General features: G+C 33.2%; 1 protein-coding gene across 1 annotated transcript; it reads left to right on the plus strand.

Annotated features, from left to right (window-relative positions):
- The first annotated feature begins 4633 nt into the window (after positions 1-4633).
- On the plus strand, positions 4634-9182 carry LOC143916802 (uncharacterized). Its single transcript, XM_077438046.1, is given in 2 exon segments — positions 4634-5270; positions 8821-9182. Coding segments are annotated over 2 exon segments (999 nt in total).
- The last annotated feature ends 6304 nt before the right edge of the window (positions 9183-15486 follow it).

Raw genomic sequence — 15486 nt, forward strand, 5'->3', positions numbered from 1 at the left:
ATACATCTAATATCTATTTTAATACCTACTGATCTACTGATCATTTTCTATTTTACAATTTTAATTTAATTTTGTTAGTAATCATAGTATTATATTATTCTAATGTTAATGTACAGCATAATAGGAAAAAGAGCTCAAAAAACTATTTGCACAAAGACAAATCGAAATGATAGAATGTAGAAAAAGTAAAAAAAAATAGAAAAGGAATATATTTTTACAAAATATTTATTTGGTTATATTAATTTATTGCTATTATAATATAAATAACTAAATAAATTTGATATTGATCAATGATGATTCGGTTATCTTTTTGGCCCTTTCTCCGCGTATGACTGGTATAGGAGTCATACTTTAAACGCCAGTACCGCGGATGACGTCATTCCCCGTGTAAAAAAATACTTCAATTAAATCAATTGAGGTGTCAATTGACAAATTCGGTCACTTGATTATTTTACAATATATATTTATAATCGAAATTTCGATTTGCAAATTCCTAAAAAAAGCACCGCGAAAGCTACTGCTGAGCAAAGGGTTTATCTGTAGTATTACCATATTTTCTAAAAACTACAACAACCTATTCAAAAGATATTATTCAATTAATATTAAATAATATTGATTAAAATTTCAACCTTATCAATGGAATCGATGCTAAAAATATTGACACCATTTAATACGTTCATGCACGGCAAAGAAAACAATTAATTACAATCGATTGACCCATGGAAATGAGTAATTATCCACAGAGGCGGATATTTCTACTTTTCTCTAAATCGGTTTCGGATAAAATTATTGAAATCTTAGGTTGTACGACCTTGATTATGGACCATGCTTGATTTCGTAACGTTTAATTGCAATATAGTACAGCCTTGCCTTGGGCTAGGTTGTACATACATACATATATATTTTAACAAGCGCTTGGAATTCGCACTAGTACGATATTTTGTCCAATTATATTGAAACGTAGAGATAATTGAATACAATTTTTTTCATCAAACAACCATCTTTGTAAAACAGGAAATCCGAGTTCATATAATTAACTGACAAATTGCAACTTGATTGATTTACAACTTTACTTACACAATATTTTATCCTATTGTAAACCAACAGTGAACCTTACTTACAAAAAAAATCATGTGTAAAAACACTTTTTAAACTACATGGTTTATATAGTTTCATTTTCGATCTTTCGACTATTGGAAGGACACGATATTGATAAGGTAACCAAATTGCTACTTAAGTATTTGGACAACTAAAATTTTGGCAATTTATCACAGTTGCTCGATAACTTTTTTTCAGTCATTTTATCAGTCAAATACTTTTATTCGGTTCATCTTTTCATAAAATCATTTCATTAGTCAGTCATATCAGTTTTCACGTAGCCAAACTGACTGTTTAGTCTACTTACCATTTATTTATTGAGGAAAATCATTTACAATTACTGATCAATTAAACGCAGTGTGAAATGGTGGTTAGCATATAAGCTTTTGAACATAGTAGTCACGGGTCCGAGTCCCACTGGTTGCTGCTGGCAGACAGATCTTGGTTTGTGACTCCAGGTCGATCGTTTTCTATCAGAGTTTGCCAATTTATCTGATTTTCATTGAAAATGTTCCAACAAATTGGTTACCTTTACCCATTTCTCGCAATTTTAGAGTTTTTAGAATTTCGCTGATTCATATAAAAATGCTGCAAATTTATCCATAAATGTTTCGCAATTTTCAATTTTCTAAGCACCTCGTAATTTGATGATTTATATAAAAAAAAATGCTCCGGAAAAATAAGTTTATCAAAAATATGTCAAAATTTATTCATAGATGTGTCTATGATGCTTTATTAAAATTATTCTAAAAATTGTATATCGATGTTTTTAATTGGCCAGGAAGGCTCATTGGGGTTTACCTGTTAGGCTAAGTGGTAGCGTATATGTTTAGCACCAAGTGATTATTGGAATCGATCCCGCTATACTGCTGGTTAAACTTGGATATTTGTGACTCCAAGTCGATCGTTTCTTATCAGAATTTCCCAATTTTATCTGATCATTGTTGAAACGGTTCCTCAAAATTGGAAAAAAAATCATCCTACCTGCTGTCACAAATCTTCTGTATTTAATGTATATACAATTTGTAAAAATTATGTAGAAATCTAAATCTATAGATGTCTCAATGGATTAATTAATTAATTTTTTATTTCGTGTTCTTCAGTTTCTCTTCAGTGTTCTTCAATAAAAATGCTGCATTGTTTGTAATTAATTGTCCAGAAAGGCGCATATGGGTCTTCCTGTCAAGCCTTCCTGGTATATACATACATATATCTATGTAAAATAAAATAAATACTGAGTGTATTAGTGCAAAGTTTCAAGACAATCAGTTCTTTAGATGTAGGTCAACAATTGATTATATGAATTGAATTACACAAATATAAATGTCAAGCTAAATAAAACCATGTAAAATCTTGTAGAAAGGAATAAAATTGGCGTAGATTACTGATAACGGAAAATCTAGTTTATTTTATAACGACTGCAATAAGGCACGTTTCTAACGACCCACCCAGAAAGTTCTAAACTAAAATGAAAAACTTGCATCAGCCATAATTCCTAATCAAAACTGAACATTAAGCATGGCACTTTACGAAAGCTTCCACTCGAACGGATAGATTGAAACTATATCAATCCGAATGACATTACATCAGAAGCTGGCCACATTCAGCTGACCGTTTTCTGCTCTCGCAATCGTCACAGTATGACAATGATATTGACTGAACGATTTTTGCACTACATAAATTGAGATTGAGAAACCTCGAACCGATTTGGCGAATGCGTACGTTTTGCCGAAAGTTGCATCATGCTATACCGAGCGAGTGTCCAGTGGCACACAATGTCAAGTTTTCGGGTGCCAACAGGACAAGTCGTATAAATACTGGTGGTGGTCAACCATTGGATATCAGTTGTTCCAAGTCGACTGCCCTAGCAAAACAAAATGGCATTCAAAGTAAGCAAAAATCACCCCCCTGAGGTGGTCGTTGTCGTACGAAGTCAAAAATTAAATTTTGATTGTTTTAATTTTTTTGTTAATTAAAATTTAATATTAAACAATTAAATTTTATATTTTATAATAGCTTCAACTCTTAAATTTAATATATATTTAATTCAGCTTTTGCAATTAAAGTTTGCAAATTGCATTTCCTCGTACGATTTTGTACTAATAACTATGTATGTATGTATTGAGCTAATTATTGTTACAGTATTTGTACTCAATTATTCCATATTTTTCTGATATATTAAAATTACAATAATTAGATTATCTTTTAAATTTTAATTGAACATTCAAATTGATAAGCAATTTGAAATTTATTATTTTTTATGAACTAAAATCTAACAATATGCAATCAATTTTTACATTTTCTGATAGTCTGAGCTCCCACATTAAAACAGTATTTAGTTCCAGTTTTAATCCACACAATTTTTATTTGAATTATTTCAATTGAAGTTTGCCAATGATTTATCATATTTGAAACTTTGTCATTTTGCGTGGTTTGGTCACCAATAGAAATTTAAATCAATTCCGATAGTTTGATGGTGAAAAATAATCGTAATAAACACGTTTAAAAATGCAAAAATTTTGGAGACGATGGCATTTCGTGTCCAGTAGCCTTGTTTGTTTAACTTTCCGCCCGCCACTCGTTTTGTGAGATTTTAATTGATTAAATGCATATAACATTATCTTTTTCACACTACATATTATAAAATTTGCATTATAGGCTCTTATTATCATATATACTTTTACTTCACTAATAGGTTATATAATGAATGTTAAAATGTTTATATTATAGTACGTGTTATGGCCAAATTTTAAAAGCTTCATTCTGACAGCTCGAACTGATATCGTATTTATAGCTTGATTTTGTATATTTATACTGTGATATTTTACGAACCTATAACATACTAGATTTCATAAGCCATTTTAAAGACGTCCCACTTAGTTTTTGTAATCCTGAATGTCGAAGATTGGATTCTATTTTCTATTGGATTATTGATAAAATTTCGTTATTGAAGTAGTGATAAATAGAAAATACATCCACATATTTTTTAATTAAACTTGCGAGATGTGTTTAAAATAATGTTATCCAAACCAGACTAAGCGATTTTTTTACAAGCCTCTTATTAGCTTTCTGAAAAAAATTGGGTTTTTAGTTATAATCATCGATTTCGTTTTTTGTATTACTTCTACATACATACATATTCGTAAAAAATAACATAAAATGACAATTATATAATTATTTTCCACCATTTAATTAAAAATTTTGTATATTTTATTTTAATTTTTTAATTAAATATTAAATTTATATTACGATTAAAACTGCTAGTGTGATTTTTTTACGTATTTTTTTTATATAATTATAATTTGTATACATATTTATATTCACATTACATATATTGCTGTACCCCTGATAATGCCTTGACCAATTTCTATGATAGTTAAATGCGTAGAAAAGAGATAGTATTCACCAAATACTCATATTAATTTAGGTATACATAAGTTGGAGTCGCAATTTTGAATCACATAACCCAATAAACATCAACGTTCATTTTGATTTTAAACGAGTAAATTGAAACGGTCTTAAGATTAATTAACAAATGGTGGTTTAAAAATCGATATTTGATTTTCAGTTCTTGTTCTTCGCCGCTGTGGTGGCTGTAGCCCAAGCTGGACTCATCGCCCAGCCTGCCTACTCCGGCTACTCTGGATACTCCGGACTCGCTTCTCCTTTGGCCTACTCTGCTCCAGTAGCCAAAATCGCCGCCCCCCTCGCCTATGCCGCCCCAGTAGCTAAGATCGCCGCCCCCCTCGCCTATGCTTCCCCAGTAGTCAAATCCATCGATGCCGACTACGACCCCAACCCACAATACAGCTACTCCTACGAAGTGCAAGACCAACTCACCGGAGACTCCAAGAGCCAACACGAATCTCGCTCCGGAGACGTAGTTCAAGGATCTTACTCCTTGGTCGATCCTGATGGCACCAGGCGTACCGTCGACTACACTGCTGATCCTCACAACGGATTCAACGCCGTCGTAAGACGTGAACCTTTGGCCGTTAAAGTAGCTGCTCCTCTTGCCTATGCTGCCCCAGTTGCCAAGATCGCCGCTCCTCTTGCCTATTCTGCCCCCATTGCCAAGTATGCCTCTCCCTTGGCCTATTCTGCCCCCATTGCCAAGTATGCCTCTCCTTTGGCCTACTCTGCTCCAGTTGCCAGAATCGCCTCCCCATTGGGCTACTCTGCTCCCATTGCCAAAATCGCATCTCCATACTATTAAATAAACACCACCCGAAATTAATTTATGCTTAGATTATAAGATGCAATAAATTATTGAAAATCCTACCACTTAGTTTGATTTATTATTGGCACATACATATATTCTACACCTTAATAAACTGTATGTATACTGGGTCTACCCCACGGGATCGAATTAGAAATGCACGAAAAAACAAATATCGGAAGGCAAAGATCGAAAATCGAAAGATCTTAAGTCGAAAGATCAAAAAATCATCCTTACTTAATTTGCGCGAGCAGGATACAACAGGAACAAGAGGAACAGGCTTTTCCTCCCGAATTAATGTGCGCGCGCAGTTTTTCAATGCCTCGTAATTCAGCGACTTGTATAATAAAAAAAATGCTGCAATGTTTGTAATTGGCCAGGGAGGCGCATTGAGCTTACTTGTAAAGCTTTCCTGGTATATATAAAAAAAATAAATAAATCAAGATTAGATTCGATAATAACTATTCCTTCTGATCCTCCACTATTTATCTCAAAGCCATGTATGTAGTCATATGAACATTTCAGTTTCGTTTTTTACAGAACATTTCAGATCGCCATGTTTAAATCTGTTCTAAATCATAGATAGATTTTGATATTCAATAATGTCAAAATACTATTATAATTGAATAAAATATATTTATTCTTATCGATATGTAATGACAACCTCCTTTTTATGTTTTCTTGAGTAATTGTAACACAATTTCATTGAACACGTTGACATTTTCGAAATATGTCAATCAACCTTCTTACTTAACTGACAGCATGCATGCAATTTCTTTTGTGTGCATGCCAAACCAGGTAGACAAAGTTAGAGCGTCAGGCCCTATCTATTTTATTCTATATATATGGTTCTAAATGCTTTAGTTATAGTAAGAAAACAATATATTTCAACACTTAAAACTGCAAACTTTTAGGGAATCTCAACACTTTGTGTGTTTCTTGAGCTGAGTCACGTCAATAATATGTCAATGACGTACGGAAAAGGTGTGCGTGTACTCAAAAAACGATCCATTTCAAATTTTATGTCATTTGAAGTACATAGGTAGACCTTGATTGAACAAAAAACGAGAGGACTTGAGATACGTTGAACTTGGTACTGACAACCTTGTTATGATCAATGACCGTCTGAGGAAATTTGACAAATTTAAGTTTTCTTTTAATCTTTTTCTACATGGATAAATGATTACATGCTGACTCATTCTGAGAGTCATTAAAATCAATCACGCCGTGATCAAATTCAAGAAAAATATCAATATACACCCGAGTTCTTTATGAGCACATTGACTTGTTTCCGTCTGAGTATATTGTTAACTATTTTTAATTCTGATATTACTAAAGATAAAACTGAATAACAGAAATAAAAAAATCATCCTGACCAGCATTGGAAATAATTTATTTATTTCCGATATATTCCGATATATACAAAAATAATAAATTTATACAAAATCATAAAAAAGACAATAGCATTATAATAAAAGCAGATAAATTAAAAATATCAAATAACAAATTTCATAGTAAGTAATGACATGCATCTTTAGCCATCACCAATAAATAAGAATCAGCCGCAATTACAAAACATCCCTGGGAGGTCCAAATGGAAGAAAGAAAGTCAAAATTCCACTCATACATCACATTCAATTATGAAAATAATGATGAACGCAGGCTACCAGACAAATATGCTTATATTATCTCCGATAATTTACGCTCACTGAGGTTAAAAATTATCACATTCCAGCACGGCAGCAACGATTTCATTAAAAAATCTGATAGGTCTAGGAATAGGAACCATCCGATAAAGAACTGCGCGGGCAGGAGGTACAACCAGCAAATGATGATTTCTACCACGCACATAATTATTAGGAACATAAACTCCCAACTGTTCCAGTAACGATGGGCATGACGTATTACCACGTAGAAGCTGTAAGACAACACGAATGATTGAGAAGTTTCTCCAAAATTCAAGGGAACTATACTCAAGCATGCACCAAAGGAAAGGAGTATGGTAGATATATGGATAATACCCATACTATTTCATATATAGGAAGCGAAGAAATGCTTTTGGCACTTTTTAGAGTAATAATAATTTGCACTAGAGAGTAATTTGCATCATGCGGATTCCACACAATCGTATTATATGCATGTACTTTAGCTTGCTTCTCATAATTGAGTTGAAAGCAAGAGAGAAAAAAAATGCTTTCATGATATATGAAAAGAAAAATGCAATATAATCATTTAAATATAAATAAAAATAGAAGAAGACTGCAACTTGAGGAATAACTTTATTCCTCAAGATCTTGAAGTTTGCATGATATGAAATTGATTCATAACTTTTTGAAATATACATAATATATACATATGTATATAATGGGCACTCATCTCATCCAATATTTTTCATTGTCTCGTGTGATCTGTTTTGTAGTTCTGTCACATTTTCTTAGTGTGTATGAATGTCTTGAACCATCTTTAGAATGCTTTCCCAATTGAACTGAAGCCTATTTTGATTAATACTTATATTTAAACAAACTAAGGGCTGTCATTAAACTTCGACACCTAGATATTAAATTTAATACTTTTTCAGAATATGTACATTCTTTTGGATTCCTAAACACACACAGCCAAATAAAAAATCACCGAAATCTTCTCCAATAAAACACAACGCGTGAGCCATTAAAAAGTTATAAATATCGCTCGATAACACCAAAAAAAGTTGCACAACATACAAAAGTGAAAACAAGGCGACAAGCTGAGAAAAAGTCACTCTTTCTAACGACAAACTATAAAACTAATTGACAATAAACATACTAAGCAAATTCAAATTAAGCAACACGTATTAAAACACATCCGTTATTCTATAACCATTTATCTATCGCGCGACTGACGTCATCGAAGATTTTAATCACAATTAAAAGTATGCCGAAAAAAATTGCGAGACTTCGAGTTCATGTGCAATTGGGTAACACCACACAGAGGATTTGGAGCACGGTTGCATTTTCACATGAAATATTCAAACAAAATGAGAAAAGAACGCGACCGAGAAAGCACTCACTCTGTCTGAAAGAACTCGCCGATTGACAAATTACAACCAATTTACATCACAACATGCAATCAGTAGCAATGTCAAGTGTTGCGTCTTCTTATTCTGCATAGTCAACGGGGTATATAAATAGCCGAAACGCCGAAAAAGTTACATCAGTAAAACACAGAAGAACAAGAAGTAAAGTCAGCTGAAGACATGACGATGAAGGTAGGCAAATACCCTTTGTATTGTATCCCAAAACAAACATGTCGCAAATGTGATGGGTCAACCTTTTGTAGTTTCGGATTACAAGCATTAAAGTTCCAAATGATCTGTATTATCTTGTATTATTTTCAGCTCTTGATCTTGACCTGTCTAGTGGCTGTAGCTAGAGCTGGAATCATCGGGCAACAACTTGCTTATGCACCACCCGTAGCTTACTCTGCTCCTTTAGCCAAGTTAGCTTATGCTGCTCCAGTAGTCAAAGCAGTCGACGACTATGACCCAAATCCTCAATACTCCTTTGCATATGACGTTCAAGACACCCTTACAGGAGACTCCAAGAGCCAACAAGAGGTCAGATCTGGAGATGTGGTCCAAGGATCTTACACCGTTGTAGATCCTGATGGTGTCAAACGCACTGTCGACTACACAGCAGATCCTGTCAACGGATTTAATGCAGTAGTAAGCCGAGAACCACTTACTGTCAAAGTCGCTCCAGTATCTTATGCTCCGAAAGTACTACCTCCTCCAGTTGCTTTCACCTCACCCATAGCTAAGGTTTTAGCTCCAGCTCCGATAGCTCTGGGAGCACCCGTAGCCAAGTTTGGTCCTTCTGCTTACTATTAAACATGTCAATTTTTAATCTAGTTGGACGGGTGCAACTGTCCGTGTTATTAGTTTTGTAGTTGAGTAATGAGACTGCTGCATTTTGCCAAATTCTAGTTGATCGTATGCTCTATAAACGTTGACCTTTTAATTCGGCAATAAAATACATTCAATATGTCTGACATTAGTGCGATCGATCGTATCGCTCGATCGAAACATTTTTATATACGTATAACCTAATTTAATTTAAATGTCAATTTGTTCAAATTCGTTTAAAAATACTTGACATGTTTAAGGTGAAATTTATTGTTATTATTTTCGATTGGAAAGTTTTGTCTATTTTTTTTTGTTTGATCCTAAAAAAACGACAAAATTTGCATCGAAGTTTTTGTAATGCATTTTTTTATTCTTTTGTATACGTATTTCTATGTATTGTTTTATATATTGTACTTGTTTGTTATGAAAATAAATAAAATCGTTTTGTTATACAATATGTGCATTTCATTCACTACAATATCGGTCAACAAAGTAAATCAAATTCATCCAAAAACAAAATCATTATTTGACACATAAACCAATACAAAAAAATCCTTGAATCGACAAAAATTACAAATCGCCAATCTGTTTATATTTACTTACCACCATAAATCAAATTCCAAACATATACTTAAATTGCATTTTAAACTGTTAACCTTTTAAATTCCGACAAGCTCACATACACACACACGCTATTTGTAATTTCTAATATAATGAATTGCACTATCACACTATTGTATGTATTGCCAATGATGAAACGTAATAATTACACTATTGAAAACATTCTTGATTTAACATGTGCTCAATTACCATTGAAAACCATTCCAGACAATGAAATACTGATAAAGACAATTAGCAAAATTATCTACGAGTCATTAGTGGATTAAATCTGCAACCATAACACCCACATATTTACTGTTCGTAACAAAATTAATAAACTGAATGGGGCTGGGAAATATATACTGATTTTCAGTGTAAAATATTATGAGAATAATTGTTTTAATTTATTTCATATTTTTTAACAGTAGATAATAAATATGTAGATGTGGAATGTACACATGTATAATATAATGTCCTAATTTTATTCTAAAGATACTTTTCAAAAATTTTTACTTAATAAGATCATAACAAAAGAATTTTGACTTATAATAAAGAGATTTCATACAGTTCCGGTCAAAATTTAAGATCACCAAATTACTGCTATTTTAAAAATCAATAGAAAACTACCGAAACTTATTATAACATGATTTCGCAAACACTGAAAAATCTTCTTTTTATAGAATCATGGTGGGTTTCGAGCTGTTTCATTACATTTTGCTAAATAATAAAGTTCTATGGAGGAAGGTTTCAATATTGATTTCCCGTTGCCTTTAATATATATAACTAGCTAATAAAATAAAATAGGCAAATAAAAATTAAATGAATTCGATAACAAAAGACGATATGTATTTATTACAACTAATTATTTAATTTACTATTATTACATGTAACATATACGCTAAAAATCAACAAAATTAACAGTTATCCATGAAAAATTTACACAATGGCTATTATATTAATTCTGCATTTACAGAACATATCATCATCATCATGATTTACAGCCATTCACCATCCACTGCTGGATGAAGGCCTTTCCAACACGCTTTCATTCATCTCACCCCACACATTATCCTAATTTCGTCTAGTCATCTTCGTTGTGGTCTTCTTTTTACCCTTTTACCCATTTTCTGGGGTACCATTCTATCACTTTTTTCATCCACCTTTCTATATATTCAATATATTCACTATATTCACTAAACTTGTCATACTTCTCACCCACGTATTATACTTCCTTACTTTCTTCGTTATACCAAGCGTACAGCATTGCATACTTCTTTGAGTGTATTGGACTTTGTGTAGCATCTTAGGGTTGAATGTCCAAGTTTCACATTCATAAGTCATTACAAAAAATGGTTTATTATTTACAGTGTGAGTATAAACCATGTTAATGTTATCAGTGATAGAATCTGAGCTCAAATCATGAAAATGAGAATTTTGTATGATTACAAAACTGAACTTTCATGCACAAAAAACTGCTCTGCAAGTTCAAAGTGGGAGTCACGTGCAAGTATATAGCGCGCGAATACATCTACTTGACTTGGCTTTCACTTTCACTTTCACTTTCAACTTGACATCTCTATTTACACACGTCGTGCTTATGCCTCTTTACAATACACTCTTAATAATACAAGATACAACCCACGCAGAAACAATTCAATCTACCACCATTACAGCGTAGATGTACATACATTTCTCCAAGTCGTTGTTCGATCCCACGTCCCACACACGTGTGTTGCATGCCATTATTATTGTCTTGAATTGCGTAAGTTCCTGTGTGCGAGTTCCCAGATACGTCGTCAGATGTCACCGAGGAGATGTCGTGAAGATGGACTCGCCGTGAAGAAAGAAAAGTTCTAGACGCGGAACACGTACGACCCCATTTCGCGCCAATTTGGTATTTAAAATAGGTGTGCGCGTTCGCATTTTGACTTGCTAATTGTGGTGACAAAAAGTAAATAAATAAATGAACACTTTTACTCGAATTACATGACGCGTGACGAAACGTGTGAGCGTGCAACAATGCACTGATTGCTTGTCGAAAGGGATTATCGACTCGCCCATTGTCCTTCGTCCGGTCATTTCCCTTTTACTCTGGCTCTTGTTTTCAGCTGTCCTCCTTTCAAAATGACAGCCTTTTATTTGACTAAACTAAGAAAAACGGAAGTTAAAATCGTAGTCTAATCGAGAAGTTTGATTTTTATACGTTCCCTTGGCATGCTGATTAGAATTTATTGACTCAATGATTAGATGCTCTACTATTTATTCGATCTCAGGTTTAAAGTTGTCCTCCTTTCCAAAGGCCAGTATTTTCTTTGAATATCCTTGGGTTAAGCCACAGAGATATAAATTACTAGGTAAAAGCTTAAATCATGGTCCAATCGAGAAATTTATTAAATAGTCAGCAGTATGGCTTAATGGTAGCGTATATTTTAAGCACCAAGTGATCAGTGGGTTCGATCCCCCATACTGCTGGTTAGATTTGGGGGCTATTGTAACTCCAAATCGATCGTTTCTTATCAGAGTTTGCCAATTTTATTTGATCATTGTTGAAATGGTTCCTCAAAATTGGAAAAAATCATCTTTCCTGTTGTCAAAAATCTTCTGTATTTATTGTGTGTATAATTTGTAAAAATTATGTACAAAATCTAAATCCATAGATGTCTCAATGGATTAATTCTGTGATTAATTAATTAATTGTTATTTAGTGTTCTTCAGCTTCTGGAAGTACAGTGATTTATCTAATAATAAAATGTTGCATTGCTTATAATTAATTGCCCAGGAAGGCGCATTGGGGTCTTCCTGTCAAGGGTTCCTGGTATATATCTATGTAAAAATAAAATAAATTCCTATTACTTTAAGAATAAGACTGTCATCTGCTGACTATTCAAGAATTCTTCATCTTGATAGATTTATTTTTAGTCCATTCTGGATTTCTAGTTTTTTTTTCCTTTAGAAGATTGAGATCTTTTGATGACACGGCGAAATATTTGAGATTAAAATCCTGATACGAACGAAAAATTATTCGCCCAGATTCCTTCATCTGATCATTCTCCTTTTACTCTGGTTCAAGTTTTCAGCTCTCCTCCTTTCAGAAGGACAGTCCTTTATTTGACTAAACTAACAAAAAAAGAAGCTAAAAATGTAATCTAATCGAGAAGTTTGGTTTTTGAATGTTCCCTTGGCATGTTGATTAGAATCTATTGACTCAATGATTAGATATTCTACTATTTATTCGATCTCAGGTTTAAAGTTGTCCTCCTTTCCGAAGGCTAGTGTTTTCATTGAATATCCTTGGGTTAAGCCATAGAGATATAAATTACTAGGTAAAAGCTTTAATCATGGTCCAATCCAGAAATTTATTAAATATTCCAATTAGATAAAGAATAGGACTATTATATGCTGACTATTCAATAATTCTTCGTCTTGATAGTTTTATTTTTTCTCCATACTAGGTTTCAAATATTTATTCATTATGAAGATGATATTTTTTGATGACACGATGAAAGATTTATGTCTAAAATCCTGATATCACGAAATATTATGTATATTTTTTAATGTTTGAACTTGTTCTCATTTTCTTTATGCTGGAATTTCGATTGCTATCAATTCTATCAGACTGATAATAAGAGTAGGATATTTTTTTACTAATACAAATTAGGTGATATATAGGTTCAACCAACTAATTACTGTCGATTTATATATTCAAATATCACACAACTCTATTAAAAAATTTGAACTGACAAATATTCATGATACCCACGACATTTTCATATTTTCTTTGATCCAGGTTTATTCCCTTCAATCGATAAGAGCACTTACCAGAAAAACTCTATATCCAGGAATCTCCATACGCTTTAACATTAATACACCTAAAAATTAAGTATTTTATTAATTTCGAGTTAAGAACATACCTCTGTAGTTTAAATATACATATGTGAACGATCAAAATGAGCAACTGCCTACTAAAAAATCATCCACAAAACGAGCTGTTGAAAGCATAAATCTACCATTTTATGTGTACCATGTACATAGACTATAAATTCCTTAATGTTTATGTAATACATGTGCATATACCACCTACATACATACCTACTAATGTAAACTCCAATTTGAATTCTAGTATAATACTGAAATCCTTTGACAAAATGCGCATTAATGAAAATAATCAATGCAAACAATGTAACAATGTTAACATACGAAGTTTATTTCCAATTGACTGTAAATGGAATAACATATTCAAAACCTTCCGTCATCGTCAATCAAGTGGTACTCAAAGTGACGCAGGTCAATCCCGCTAGGGTCCTCCTAGTTGTGCCATACGAGACGCCATGTTTTCCATAATGGCGTCTGCACCATCACGATCTGAGCCGTGTGACCTGCGAAGTTTCGAAACCTGGGGTCCTCTCGAGCCAACGACTATGGGATGCTCAGGTGCATCATGACTAATCACCGGTAGAGGTATGTGTTGATTGACGCTCGTTCAATCAAACCCAACGTCCTAAATTAAAATTCGCCAGATGTCAAGGTTCGACAGTTGCGAAACTTGTAAAAACTGGCAGCAGTAGTAATAATAGTAGTGCTGTCTGTAGTAATCGATTGAATTAAGCAGAAGTTGTCCACGTCTAATATATTATATTGTAAGCATCGCTTAGTTCAATAATGGTACTGTTTGAGGTCACGAGCCCCGCGGCTTTCCGTTTCAACCGACCTTTAGTGCAGTTGCATTTTTGCTTAGAACCGTGGGAAAATGACTATTGGTGCAGTGATCGTTAGCCTTTTTATCTTTGGCACGGAAGTGCTAATTGGAGTTTGATGACCTCCTGAAAAATTAACGCTTAGTAGATATAGTAGACACACTTCTAGGGTAATGAAACAATTTGTCAATTTGTTGCGAAGCAAATTGTTCAATTTCTTGAGAAATTAGTTGCTCGTAGACTATTTATAACGACGAACAACTGATTTTTCTGACTTGTTTTTCACGTCACCAATCGGTCTGACGAACTTCCTATATTCTTCCGATCGTTTTGAAACTTTGCCATTTTGCGAGGTTTGGCCACCTTTAGAGATTTCAATTATTTCTGCTAATTCTATGGTGAAATATAATGGTAATAAACTCGTTTTAAGAATTTTGTTTGTTTGTTTGAATTTCCGCCCCCCCCCCCCCCCCCACTCGTATTGTCAGATTTTAATTGCTTAAACCCCTATAACTGTATCATTTTCTCACGTTATTTTATAAAATTTACATTATAGGCTCTCATTATATCTCATGTATATTTTAACTTCACATATTTTAACTATACATATAATTAATTGTGAAATGTACATATATTCATATTTATTATAATGTATATCGGTATGCGTGCTGTGGCCAACTCGCTTTCTTTGACGTGTCTCTGCACAAACCAGTCGATCTTTGTTTTCAACTCTCTGTGTTTGGCTTTTTGGCTTGATTTTGGAATGAGAGCATCTATTTGGATCTGCTATATTTTACGAACTTTACGAAACTGCCATTTTTTCCTCTAAAAAATTATATTTTCAAAATACCAGAAGGTTCCAAAGAAGGGCTGTACACCAGCGCCTTGTCCATAAAAACGTATTACACTTCTCTCTTTCTCAATAATGGCACTAGAGAAATTATTTTTTAATATGCAATGGATATCTGCCATTGGCATGTTTCTGTGGTTTTATT

Source organism: Arctopsyche grandis, chromosome 9, assembly GCF_051622035.1.
Source record: "Arctopsyche grandis isolate Sample6627 chromosome 9, ASM5162203v2, whole genome shotgun sequence".
Taxonomy (NCBI): domain Eukaryota; kingdom Metazoa; phylum Arthropoda; class Insecta; order Trichoptera; family Hydropsychidae; genus Arctopsyche; species Arctopsyche grandis.